The following is a 14,340-nucleotide window of genomic DNA, read 5'->3' as shown; positions in this document are numbered from 1 at the left end:
GTTAGTGCCCCCCCAACCAGTGTCTCTTAGCACCAGATTGCCCACCACACATAGGGTGCATTTTTCCTACACAGAGCTGTACTGCAAGTAGTAAAATGCACTGGAACGCACTGCAACGCACTGGAATGCACCAAAAATGCATGGGAACACACATGTCTTTATTTAAATTGAATCAAAAGAGAGGGGAAAAATTAACCTGAAAGCATAAAAAACGCACATGCAGAAATGCATCTGGAATGCATCTGGACTGAGCTTCTATGGTGTGAACCGGCCCTTAGTCATAATCTGCGGCCACTGCAAAGATCTCTGAAGGAACGGTACGGGTATGTTGTTCCTTCAGAACGCATGCTCCAGAAACACCACCGGCTGCCGCAAAAGTAATTATCCCCTAAACAGTGCAAGTTTAGGAGACATTTACTGTCCCTATAGGTAAGCCTTATTATAGATTACCTATCGGTAAAAATCAAAGAAGTTACTTTACTACCACTTTAAAGAACAAATGACTTGTTTGTTTTGTAGCAATTGTTATTTTGGATATTCTGAAAGCCACATTTCTAAACTAAAAGTTCATAAACTGTGTGAGCATTTGTCAAATCACAGTTACAATAATTGTACAATTATAAACCTGGTTTTTTTTTTAGTCGAAATTAGATTTTTTTTTTTTTCTGCTATTATGCATAAGGCATTATATTGTTCATTAGTGATTTTCATTTAATATAGCAAATGTTTTCTTTGTGAACATGTCCTGCTCTGTTCTTTGCATTGAGTTACAGCAGATGTCAGAATGAACTGTCTTTTGAACACTGTGTTCTATAAACCCTCCTACAACCTGGCAATATTTATGAGAGCTCAAATGACACATCACGGACTGCTGCAGGCATCCGCTATATAAACCTTCCCCAAGAAATCACTGAGAAAAAAGGCTTTGGAGTCCTCTTACTCAAGACCTAGACCTACCTGCTAGACGGGACAATTTTAAATATTGCAAGCAGATTGTTAGATGCTTAACAGGCTTTTATCTCTTATGGAACATAAATCCCATTTAACACTCATCAGAGAGCACAGTACAGAAGGTAAAGTACAGACTCATAAATAAATGTATACATTGTTTAACAAGTCATCTGCATTTTTTATATCATCCAAATTGCTTCTGTTTCTTAATGTAAGAATTTGTTGAGCTAATTTGCAAGATATTTTTTGAAAATGCGGTTTAAATGCCTCAAACGGCCCCAAACCATCTGCGCTTCGTACAGCGCATATGAGCCCAGCAATGTCACTTTTCTTTTTGAGTTTCAGATTTGAAAGTGCTGTCTGTTCTGACTTGTGCTGTTTTGTAATTAAATATAATTGTTTCTGTACTTTTTTTTTGTCTCTCAGGTACAGTTTAGCTGCATTTTGTACTACTCTTGATACTTGTGTTGTCTGAATTGGGACTATGGCATCTGTTCCATCAGCTGGCTGCCTCTTAGCAAAGAATCAGTTTTACAGAGGTAAGCATCTCAAAGATAGATGCTTTTTTAAAGTTTTTCAAAAAGAAATCTAAAACTTCTGTGCACTTCTAGGCACCTCTATGCATAATCAGGCTTAGTGCAGAGGTAATCAGGCTCGATTCAAAGAGCAGTGATGTGCAGTCACCCATAGCAAACACGCTGTTTCTTCCATCAGTATAGAGCATTCAGAACAATGGAGGGTGATGCTGATTGGTTGCAATGGGCTGTCGCACTGTGTGTTTTGCCTAACTGGTTCCTCACAGCAAAGGGCTTATTATATATATATATATATATATATATATATATATATATAAAATTATTATTATTCATTTATTTACTTATTTTTTTATTATTTATTTATTTTAATTTTTTTTTGTTTACAGTACGGCTGAATTCTGAGTCTAGTGTGTGTTCTAACAATTCTGACTCTGGACTCCCGGTAGAACCAGAAAAACCATATTCAGGTATGCCTATTATCTTAACTGGTTTCATATGATTTGCACTTATTTTATCCTTATTTTATAGAAATAGTCCATACTCCCCAACTACTTAATGTCCTTTTATTGTATTTTTCATTAAACCATTTCTTCTTACTTTCTTTTTTTCTGCCTCCTTGTAACATCTTCTATGAGCTCCCAACTTCTCCTTTTCCACCCTCACTTCCATTTGTTTGAAACAATCAGTATACTTTAGCTGCACTGATGTGCACTGTTCTATGCACAATACAATCCCATAGTTCGTAGTCCCTAGTCCATCCTGGGAGTGAGAAAGAGAAGGTGGCTATGCTTTGACTTACAGTGGGACCATAGAGAATGAATGTAGCCACCCTCTAACAGGAAGCCTGATGACCAGACAAAAATGGAATTTGGAGATTTGGAAAAAGCTGAGAGCAATAGAAGATACGTTTTTGAGTTAACAATACATACTTGAACAGAAAATATATTTTTAAGCCAGAGTTTACCCACATGGAAGAAATATTTTAAATATATTTGAAAAATATTCTTCCCAAATTTATTGACATATATTTGAAATACTACAATTTTGGCCATAAAAAAATATAATTCAAAATATTTGAAAAATATTTCTAAAAATACATTTTCAAATATATGTCTTTGAAAATACATTTATTCTACATTTTTGTAATGCATTTACAAATATATGTACAAATATATGTTAAAATTACTTTTTTATATGTCAAAAAAATGAATATATTTTAAAAATATATATTTTTTAATATATGCCTTTAGAAAATATAAATTTAAATTTACATTTTTTTAGAATTCATGTTAAAATATATTAGCATAGGCCAATATATTGTAAATATATGTCACATATATAATTAAAAAAAACTGTACTAAGAGTATATGGAGGCTAAGGTTCCTAACCTCTCCTAAAAATACTAATTGCCTGGTCATCATTCTGAGCCTCTGGCTTCAATACTTTAATCATGTATGCAGTTAAGAACGTCTGAGTAGCCCAGTGGGTTTCTAAAGATCAGATCTGGAGCAAGCATGCAGATGAAGTGTTTTAGCCAGGGGTGGACTGACAACTCATGGGGCCCCTGGGCAATAGGGGATCATGGGGCCCCTGTGTCCTTGCCCAAACTCAAAAAAGCCTATGAAAAAGGTACCAGGGGCATCTCATGGGGCCCCCTACTGACCCTGGGCCCTCGGGCAATGGTCAGTCCGCCCCTGGTTTTAGCTTCTCCCTGGCATCCTCAGCCAGTGGGGAAGATAGCCCATTTGTCTAGCTTAGAAAATACGTCAAATGGTAAAAAGGGTTAACTGTGTTCTGTTTCACAGGAAGCTGTGTCTGTGCTTTCAACTGTAAGCACACTGCTTTGGATGGCTGTGCTATGCAGAGACATATAAAGCAGTGTGCAGGAGCTTACAGGGGAGATAACTGTATTGTTTACAGATCTTTCCCCCTGTTGGGAATACTCTGTGATCACCAGGTGCCGACGAGTAATCACTGGCCAGGACCTGGTGAATGACAGCCGAGGCCACAAATAGAGGCAAGGGTAGGACGCGGGTGTGGCTCGCAAAATCACTTTGCGCACCCCTGCTGTCCTGTAGCAGTATTTCTGCTATAGGGTGGCGGGAAAGCGGTTAAATGCTTACCTGTAGGTAAACATAAACAAAAGACTTTACTACCACTTTAAGAAAGAGGTTGGGTAGTGAATGCATAGCTCAGTACATATTTTCTGTTCCTAAAGTCGGGAAGGGGGGGGGGAGTAAACAGATGTCAAGATTGTACAGAATGACCCCTTTCAATGTCTGTGAAAAGAGCATTACCTCTTTTGATATATCGCACAGCTGCTCAGAAAATGAGTTAGACATATATGAGGTTGTCATAGTTGACATATTTTCAGCACAGCTGTGTAGCAATGTGTCCATTTATGGAGCTCAAGCTATTATACTGGCAGACATTGGGAGTGTTGTGAGAGATCCAGCTTGTTGGAAAGTTTTGGCTGCTACTTATTCATCTCTGCTCACAAAATAAAGCCAAACTTGAATACTTTGCCTTTCCTGATTACATCAGTAGACCATGACAAAAATATCTCCAATCTATGTGGCTTACTCAATAAAACAAAATGGAAATGCTCATTACCCACAATCTCCATTTAGAACTCATGATTCAATGATTTGATTGAAACCTTATTGGTTGTTTTGCACATGACTATTACTCTTTACACAAATGAATAAATAAACCTCCATGTATACAATTATTAGCAGTAAACACAGGTGAACTGTTAGGATTGTTCTTTTGAGTATTTTTTAGTGACTATAATAGTGTTATTATTCATTGATGCAAATGCACATCGATAAGTCAAATCCTCTATTTTATACTGTAAATGCTATCTCTGAATTAGAATAACATTTTGTACTGAGAAACTTGTACCTTTTTTAAAACTGCATTCCAGATGAAAATTAAAAAATAGCTGATAATTCGTTTTTTTTCCATCAAATGTGTTTTTACATATAATTAGTAGATGGGTCTCAAATTTTAATTATTATTTGTTTCCTGTCATCCCATGCAAATCAGCTCAGTCACTGTCCAATGAAAGGGGGCAGTAAAACATATGTATTTCACGTGTGCATATAGCTACATACCCAGAGTTCAACTTTAAAGTGAACCAGATAGAAAAATGAGGGCTGCTACTGCTAACCTCTCCTAAAATGTTAGTTTCTGGACTGCCCTGCTTATTCAGTGGCTTCAGCAGGTTCCTTGACCTTAGGTTTACACCTAAGACTTTTCTGCCGCATCTTGCAGAAACACAGTACAGTCCATTTAACTTGATTTCCTATGGGACAGGTTCACATCTCTGCGTTTTCACCTGGTGCATTTTTTGGACAGGGTCAGGGACTTTTTTGAACGCAAAACGTTGCATTTTTGGTTTTATAGACTTCAATAGGAACACTGCAAAAAAGCATGTATTGCGTTTTTGCACTTGCATTTTTGATGCATCTTTACCATGTTTTTGATGCATTTTTCATGCGTTTTGCATTTAAAATCTGCCTAGTAACAAGAAAAAAAAATGAAAAAATAATCAAAACTCTTCAAAAACGCATCAAAAATGCAAGTGCAAAAACGCAATGCAGAAACACCTTAAATGCAGCCAGCATAGGTGTGAACCTATAGTTGTGTGCAAGCAACTTTCAGAGGTGGATGCAGATGCAGCACTGCACAAAAACAATAGGACACAGCAACATTTTTTGTCAAAATTTGGCATGTGCGTTTGGATTTGTGCACATGCTCCTGCATGCAATTTGATCTGTGCACCCGCTCCTGCATGCATGTCAAATTTTGACATGGGGCTGCCTGCATTTGGATCTGTGCAGCCGTTCCTGCCTGCATTCAGATCTGTGCACCCGCTCCTGCCTGCATTCAGATCTGCGCACCCGCTCCTGCCTGCATTCAGATCTGTGCACCCGCTCCTGCCTGCATTCAGATCTGCGCACCCGCTCCTGCCTGCATTCAGATCTGTGCACCCGCTCCTGCCTGCATTCAGATATGTGCACCCGCTCCTATATGCATGTCAGATTTTGACATGGAGCTTCCTGCATTTGGATCTGTGCACCCGCTCCAGCCTGCATTCAGATCTGTGCAAAATGAGTGTCAATGCCCATCTGAAAGAAGCCAAAAACAGAAAGCTGTCAATGCTAACCTTGTTCTGTTCCTGGCTGTCTTGCTCATTCATTGGCTTCAGCACTTTTTGTTTTACTAACCTGACTTTTTTTTAATAATGCAGACTATTACTGTATGTACAAGGCACAGTAACAAATAATCTATCAGAAAGCATATGTCATCGTTCTGAGCACTTTAAATTGATAAATGGAATATGATTGTTTCTTTGGGTTGCTACACACTCTTTGAAGACTGACATTTTTAAGAAACTACTTTATGAAGCATACATTGAAAGATACAGCAAGGAAAAAGGCAAACAAATGTTAATTTATTTAATTTCTAAAGCCATTCAAGTAATTCATTTAGTCGAAGCTAACTTGTAAGGCAGCTTGTTGGCCAAGGGAATTGAATCATGTAACAGAACCTGACCCATTGACTGGCATGTCTCCCAAACACAGCCAGACCTAGGCGGAATGAATGTATTCAAATAGAAGCATTGCTTACACTCATTTAGCTTGCAACTTTTTTACAGGCTTGCCAGAAATGGTAGAAAAATGCTGGTGGCTGAAAAACTTTTTTCACTGTGAGCAAGTTCCTGTGTCTTCACTAAGAATAAAGATATCTAATGAGAGGTGAGACTGAACAGATCATTATTCGAGTTTAGTTGTAAAGTGAGTATTCCTGTAGGGAACATAATAAATATGCAGTGCAACCACAATTATCCGTTAAACTCTGTACCTGATTGTCTATGTTTCTGTTGTTTGTTCTGTTAATAATGAAGTGATGTGTGATTTGTATCACACATTATCAGAAAACCCATCAGCTATTTACTGATTTATATTATAAGCTTGATAATAACATGTCTTCTCTATACAACAACTTATTGCAGTGAAAGCATGCAAATCCATTTTACACTGTTTTTAATTAGATCTTTTCGATGGTAAATTGAGCTTAGCTAAAAGGAATGAAAGGATGTTGTTAAAGAAACCTTTCTTGGGAAAGTGATTTAGGCTGTCATTGCTGCTTGCTCCAAAATAAGAAGAAATAAGGCTCTGGATCTTAGTGTCTATCAAATTTGTAGGCATTGGTTCAGCTAGATAACTAGACCTCGGCAGCTCTACCACAAAGAGGAGGTCCTCAAAAGGAGCAATGACCTCCCAAATTGAGAAACCGAAATAAAATTGACACAATGTGGGCCAGAAGGTTGTCTTAAAAGTCTATAATCATTTATTGTGGTTTGAATAACAATGTGATAGCAAGGAGATAAAAAGGTGGTTAATGCATTTTGGGGCAAAAAATCTCCCTTCCTCAGGGCTCAAGTGAAAATGACAATGCTTTCAATAGAATCTAAAGACTATTGGAAGGGTGTTCAATGTCAGTCATGATTAACATCCAATGGAAGAGTTGATCATAACTAACGGAAAACACCTTCTTGTCTTTAGATTGAAGTCCTTTAGGAAACATTGTTTCCACTTGAGCCCCGATCAAGTGGGATTGACAGTAATAAATAACTATCGGCTCTTAAGACAACAGTCTGGCACTCGTTCTGTGGATTTGAAATGCTGTCACGCTGAACTTTTCTTCTAAAAAAACTAGTTGTTGAACTGTATACTGATCCTTTATCTTCAATACTTTGATCAAGTATGGAGTTAAAAGATCCTGACGTGTTTTAATTTTTCTGTTCTGTATACTTGTTTTCAGGTCAGTGGCTTAGAAAATAATGAACTGAAAGGGACTGATTTACTAAAAGAGATATCCTGACCTATTTACAGAAGCAGTACAGTATTTCCACTTAGCATAAACTCTTCTCTTTAAACATTCAATCATGTACAAGGGAAAATCCTGATTTTTATAAATTTTGTGAACTTGATTGGGTGTTGAGATGAACAAAACATTACATGATTCAGTTTACATAAGCACCATTCTGAAGGAATTAGCAATGGTAGCCTCCATATTTCTTTTAGGAAAGGTTTGATGTCATGGTGCATCATTTTCTTAACTGAAAATTGCAGTATGTTTTCTCATGTCAAATTTAAAATTAACATAATTGAAGCATAACAATATTTGAAAAAGTAATTTACATCACTACATTAATAGCAATTGTACTAAAATAGTAATCCACCAGAAAATAAAAGCAATGTGATATTTTTACTAGGGTATATAGATTTGTGGGTTGATTTACTAAAACTGGGAAATGTAAAATCTCATGCATTTGTGCATCGTAGCCAATCAGCTTCTAACTTCAGCTTGTTCAATTAAGCTTTGACAATAAAACCTGGAAGCTGATTGGTTTCTTTGAAGAGTTGCACCAGATTTTGCACTCTCCAGTTTTAGTAAATCAACCTCACAGTGGATTGATTTACTAAAGATGTAGAGACTATTTATTCACTTTCAATCATCCAATCATTTGCAGGCGAACATGCTGTGTTTTTATCTCCCTTGCACAAGAGCTGATCTTAAAAATGAACACAGCTTTACTTTCTTTTATGTACATTTGCACTGAAAAGTGAACAGTCTTGACTTGATACATTTTATTGAAGTTGTAAATATTAAAAGGTAAACTCAGTCTCCATTAAGTCATCAAGTAATTGTAGTTCAGCAGTATTTGTACTTAAAATGATTCTAAAGGATTAATATTTTTAAAGAAATAATAACAAACATATCTATGCTTACCTCCTGTGTGCAGTGGTTTTGCACAGAGCAGCCTGGATCCTCCTCTTCTCGGGTCCCGTGCAGGCTCTCCTGGCCCCTCCTCCCTGTGAGATGCCCCCCCCCCCAGCAAGAAGCTTGCTATGGGGGCACCCGCTGCTCGTGTGTCCATTCACACACTGAGCCATGGCTCAGCCCTTCCCCCTTGGGCTGTGATCGATAGCAGTGGGAGCCAATGAGAAGAGGGAGTCTCAGGATAGCCTAGAATCCAGTGCACATCGCTTGATCAAGAGGGGACTTATGTATTAGGGGGGATGCTGCACACAGAAGCTTTTTTACTTTCATGTGTAGAATGCATGAAGGTAAAAAACCTTAAGCCTGTAGAACCACTTTAATTGTTCACTACCAATTTCAGCGTTTCAGAGAAATCAGCTTGGACTAAAAGAGTACTAAATGTTACCTAATTCTCTTGTAAAGAGTGACATCACTGTTCCTTTAACATGATGATTCATTTCAGGAGGCTTTTCCACCCAGCATACACATCTTCTATACGCTTTACTGTTCAGTGCATTTCCAACAGATACACTCAGTAGGCAGTGCAGTGCATAGCAATCCTACCTCTGAGAACAACAGAATATAAGTAAAAATTTTCCAACCCATCAGATACTGTCTGTTGGCAGCACATGTCTCAAGAAGTATTTTGTTGTGACTGTTGGTGTCTTGTATAATATTACATTCTGCATTGTGCATAGTTACAGCAAAATCATTGTCACCCTAGAGTAGAAAGCATGTTAGGACTACAAAGCACCTCATCCTCTTCTCATCTCCATAACGCATGTAGCAGTACCCCCATATTGGCCTCTGGTTGATGATTATGATAATAAGAGTTCTCCCTTACTAATGCAGAGGCTGCCAGTATACACAAAGCACAGTTCAAGCACATTGACACAAGGAGCAGTCTATGCATTTTTTCTGATTTATTGCTAGAAACTTGAACAATGTGAGAGGGTGCAGGATATGGGATACTCCAGACTATAAGGTGAAATAAGAGGGCACTCTTCCCTGTGTTTCGATCCTCAGAAGCAAATCTTCAGCTACACTTCAGAATACAGTCCCCTCAGGAGTAACTAAGGGAAAGGCCAGAGGAGGTAGAGACCCAATGAAAGAAGAACTACTTGGCACAGACATCCCAGTAGTACATAGTCACTAGGATCTTGTGGAACAGTCAATACTCACAAGGTCATGGAAAAGCTGTGCACATTCAGCTTCCCCCAGGTGCCTTCTAGTGAGATTCTTCAGACTGAATCCCTCAGATGAACACCTTGGGTGTTGAAGATAACCTTAGATTTAGGCCCTCCAGCTGTGCCACAGCTTGAACCTCAATGAACAGCATCTGGACCTGGTAGGACTTTTCTTAAGAAGGAGGGGTAGTAGCCAACCTCCACCCAAACCAGTGGAATCCCTTCTTTAGGAAGACCCCACTACTCTGGAGTTCACAATATTTATTAGCCTTTCCAGACACCTATTGGGTCACCCCTCCCACAGATTGGATGGTACTCAATAAATAGTAAGCTACATATTTGAGTTTTCCCTCCCCATGGTCTAGAAGCCTCCAGAAGGCAGGGGAAAGGAAGAGTCAAACCTGCAGCCTGTGAACATAGAGCAGCTGAAAGAAATCAACCACCGTTCCAGTGACTATAAAGGAGTCACGCAAAAATTTAATTTACTTAACATCCTATGATGGAGGGTGCTACACATACACTAAGGAGGTGATGTTCTGTAGACCGAAGAGAGAGAGAGCTGAGGACAATGTTAACTTGAAAAAGTTATCAGAGGAAGTTGTGAGTTAACTGGATTTCTGGAGGAGCTATAACAACATGGTATATTTATCACACCGAAAAAAGGGAGAAAAAACAGAAGTTTGTTGTCAGGGTTTACACATTTAATTTTTAACTTTGATTTTAATATTCATTCAGTATGCTTTTTAGAAATTATATAACTTGGAAATAATACCTTGCAAGTCTATACACTTTAGCAAAATAGAATAAAAGTGAGCGCTAAAAAATCCTGAAGCAGCTGAAACACTGAAAGGGTAAACCATATGCCCTCAAAATATCTGATAAAAAATGGTAGTGCAGCGCTAAATTAATGGGTAAATATGTAAACAACAGACTGGTTGCATGAAAAACGCACATATATGATGGGTGCGCTTCTAACCGTATAAATTAAAAACTATAGTAATAATTATGAAATGACCATATAAAACCATAAGATGATGAAACCAATTTTAAGTATCACTATTGATACCAAATGCATAAACATGAAATGTATTCAAATGTAAGTATGAAATGGATGCGTTATTTACATGTACAATTCACACACAATACTGATAAGTGCGTAATGACCATATGAAATATTAAAGGTGAAAAGTCCAACTCTGGATAATACTATTGATGCCAAATGCATAAACGTGAAATGCATTCAAACCATAAGATGTCATAAAATTTTCTCACTGGATCTCTGGATGATATAATTAGATCCCAGTTTGCAGATAGTCCACAGGTGCGTGTGCCAATAAATATATAAAGTGCGCACTCACCAGATGCGCTAATAAAAAGCGCATTGTATCAAATATGGTGGATCAGTCACAGGTCCCTTCACAAGGGTGGTTCTGGGTGCAGCCTGGGGGTGGGTGGCCTTCCTTTGATGACAGGATGTTTAGACAAGCCAGTATGTAATGATTCAACCTCCCCCGGGCACTGGGAAATTCACCAGGGATCGCTGGGGGATTTAAAATGCTTGGTGCAGAGCAAAGAGTAGGGATAATCCCATAGTGTAGTATTTCAAATAATGCTTTAATTGTAATGGTTAAAAAGGATAAAATCCAAAAACGTACAGAAATGCAGTGTGAACAGGAGCAATATAATGACAAATTGCATAAAATGCGAACTGACCAGCTGGTGTCATAGGGTGGCCGCCGGAACTCCGTGATCCGGCGGCATAGACGTCAATGGCTTGCATGGGCTCCTCCTTGACGCGTTTCGTACTACAAGTACATTGTCAAAAGGGGTATGCCTAGTTGCAGCCTGACGTCTTAATTCTGCTGTTTATATACTCTATCATTTTCAAAAAAAGCGCTAATGAACGTCTGGCGCCATCTTGCCGAAGACCGGCAAAAGTGCACATGCGCGGAACCGCGGGAGCCATTTTGTGTTGGTCTGTAGCAAGGGAATCCTATAACTGAGTGTTGGCGTCGTACTGCGAATGCGTGGGCACTATTTTCCCTTAGTTCAGGGAAAGGGATTGCAGTTCAGATTCAGCAAACAGCAATATCGCCGCACGCTGGTTTAATGAAGTCTATACACTTGCCAATGATCTTGATCAACAAAGTACCATCATAAAGTTCTGGGAAAAAAATTGTAATATCATTGCTGTGTTTCATATTTTGCATTGTTCGTGATTAGAGAGAGAATTCCATGTATATAAAATACTCCTTGCTTGCCTGTATTTACCACAATATTGTACACTAACAGAAATTCTCTCTTCTTCTTTGGCAGCTGATTGCTCTTCTCTCTACAAGTGGACTGACAATTCCATGGAACAATACAATTTGAACATTTAATGGTTCCCTCAGTGAAAGACATCAAGAAAATATTACCACCTACACTATCGGTCCAAAATTCATCTCCACATTCTGAAGAGATAATTAATTATATTTTCTCACACGTAAATATGCCAACCCGATCCTTTTATTTAAATCACTCTGTGTAATCACACTAAATATTTTATTATTTTTCTGCTTAATCAGACTGAACAACATATCAAATATGCATATCAAAGAGATTCGGATTTTTCATAATCAACCATTTTCCCACAGCTGTAATCAGCACTAAATAATAACAATGCTTTTATGTAAGCTCAAAAACAAATGTACTAGCTTTCAGAATATGTTCTATGTAGCAGTTTCTTTTTTCCACTTTGAGACTTAACGTTCTTCTTCTGCTTATATACTTTGCTCTTTGTTGTTCACAAGGGAAAATGAGAAGAACATTTTTTTTGTTTAGTTTTATTTTCTGGTTTTTCAACATTCACTGCATATGCATAATATATCCAGTCTTAAAGCAAACCCATGCATTAGCAAAAACCGCGCAGAGTGTCCATCATTAACTTTAATAGCTAGAAAAGCCTCTTCTTCTATCTGCCATTGAAAGCACTCTTAGTGAACTGAGCGATGATGGGTGGGTTGGGCTTAACTCAGAAATTAGGATATAATGTATTTAGCATCAAGATGAAGCCAGTAACAGAGAGGTAGTTAGAAAATACGTTTCTGGCTGATGAAAGGTAATAGCATGTTTCTTGTGAATCCACTTAGGCAGAGCTTTTCTTCTAAAAGTTTAGAGTGGGTTAAACAAATTATCACAATATAGCTTAATATAAATGTTTCCTTCTATTTGTATTGAAATGTCTTGGTTAGTCATCTCTTCTTTGAAATGTTCTTTCTTATCTGCACCAAAATCTCAAAGCATATTATAAGTTTACATTACTCTAAATCAGTGGTCTCCAAAATGTGGCCAGGGGTCCGGATGTGGCTCTTGGCTTGCATTTATCTGGCACTTGGGGCACCATTCCACCAACTGACAACTTTGATGGGGCACTATTCTTCCCATTGATACCAACAATGGGGCACTATTCCTTCCATTCAAACCAATGATCAGGAACTATTTCTTTCTTTCAAACCAATAATAGAGCATTGTTTATATCCACTGATGTCGGAGCATCTTCTACTCCCACTGGTCACAGAACAAATGTGCATCCCTGTGTAGGTATACACGACCCTAACATGGGGAATGGATGCATACGCCCCATGTGAACTAGGCCTATATGCTACATTTGCTGGACAGCTTGTTCTGTTGAAAAATAAAAAAAACGTACTGTCTGGATCACCAGATGAAAATAAAGAAAATAGTACAAAAGAAAACTAATACAGCCATCACATCTAAGAATTGATCAGCTGTAATATAATAAATGTTTGATTTTCAGTTTAATACTGCTTTAACTAACCCAGATTCAGAGAAGACATTGGGCAAACACAGATATCCAAAAAGGGACAGTGGTAGGATATCCCAAAGATGCTATGTACTGAACTCTAAAAATGGCAGAATGGTTTCCAATAACATGCCAGATACCCAGAAATGGGCAGTGGTAGGATTTCTCAAAGATGCTATGTAGTGAACTCTAAAAATGGCAGAATGAGTTTCCATTAAAATTCCAGATACCCAGAGAGGGGCAGTGGTAAGATATTCCAAAGATGTTATGTACTGAACTCTAAAAATGGCAGAATGAGTTTCCATTACAGTGTCAGATACCAAGAAATGGGCAGTGGTAGGATATCCCAAACTGAACTCTAAAAATGGCAGAATGGTTTTCCATTAAAATGCCAATAAGCAATAGCATTTTGTTTGGTTGGGTACACTAATTTTTCAAGTGTATAAAATGGTGGCCAAGTCTTGAATGATACCCTTAAATATAACATGATGGTGTTTTGGTTGAGTTAGACAATATAAAGCTTCCAGTTTTAGGGAAATTTTCAACAACATTTAGTTAAATATGTTAGACTTCATATCATCAAATGGTTTGGTTATACTTTTTTACTTTTACTTACCTTACCTTTCACTAAATACTTACAGTCCATTTACAATTATCCAAACCCTAAATTGTTCATATTCTTTAAGAGTGTTTGCCCAAATATAAAAGTCCATATTTTTAATGGATACCTTGTTAAATGTCCTTGTTTTATATGTTTTTATGCTTTGTACAGAAATCTAATAAACAAAAACTTTTTTTATCAGATAATTATCATCTTCTCAGTTATTATGGCATTATGTTGTAATGTTCTAGTTTTGATATGTACAGATGGGACAAATAAATATAAGCTGTAATACAGAAGGTAATACCACAGCGTCGACAATTTAAAACACCATATCATACTTATTTTGTTTATATGCAAAAGGTTACTATAAAGAATATGTTTAACTTTACTAAAAATTCAAAAAGAAGAATATTAATTGTTTTG

General features: G+C 37.6%; 1 protein-coding gene across 1 annotated transcript; it reads left to right on the top strand.

Moving 5' to 3' along the window:
* The first annotated feature begins 879 nt into the window (after positions 1–879).
* Positions 880–14,120, top strand: PPDPFL (pancreatic progenitor cell differentiation and proliferation factor like). The gene is made up of 5 exons (XM_089678407.1): positions 880–1,073; positions 1,378–1,490; positions 1,874–1,954; positions 6,151–6,250; positions 11,825–14,120. The coding sequence occupies exons 2-5, from the start codon at positions 1,436–1,438 to the stop codon at positions 11,826–11,828; spliced, it is 240 nt and encodes a 79-aa protein (XP_089534533.1). The 5' UTR covers positions 880–1,073; positions 1,378–1,435; the 3' UTR covers positions 11,829–14,120.
* The last annotated feature ends 220 nt before the right edge of the window (positions 14,121–14,340 follow it).

This window comes from Staurois parvus, unplaced genomic scaffold, assembly GCF_062004578.1.
Source record: "Staurois parvus isolate SC_StPar_1 unplaced genomic scaffold, SC_StPar_1.0 ptg000205l, whole genome shotgun sequence".
NCBI lineage: Eukaryota > Metazoa > Chordata > Amphibia > Anura > Ranidae > Staurois > Staurois parvus.
The sequence above is the reverse complement of the archived record's forward strand: the minus strand, read 5'-3'. Positions and strand labels throughout refer to the sequence as shown.

Coding starts and splice junctions, on each gene's coding strand:
- PPDPFL (XM_089678407.1), top strand. CDS start 1,436: ATGGCATCTGTTCCATCAGCTGGCTGCCTCTTAGCAAAGAATCAGTTT. Junction 1,491..1,873: donor AAAGAATCAGTTTTACAGAG/GTAAGCATCTCA, acceptor TTTTGTTTACAG/TACGGCTGAATTCTGAGTCT. Junction 1,955..6,150: donor ACCAGAAAAACCATATTCAG/GTATGCCTATTA, acceptor ACTTTTTTACAG/GCTTGCCAGAAATGGTAGAA.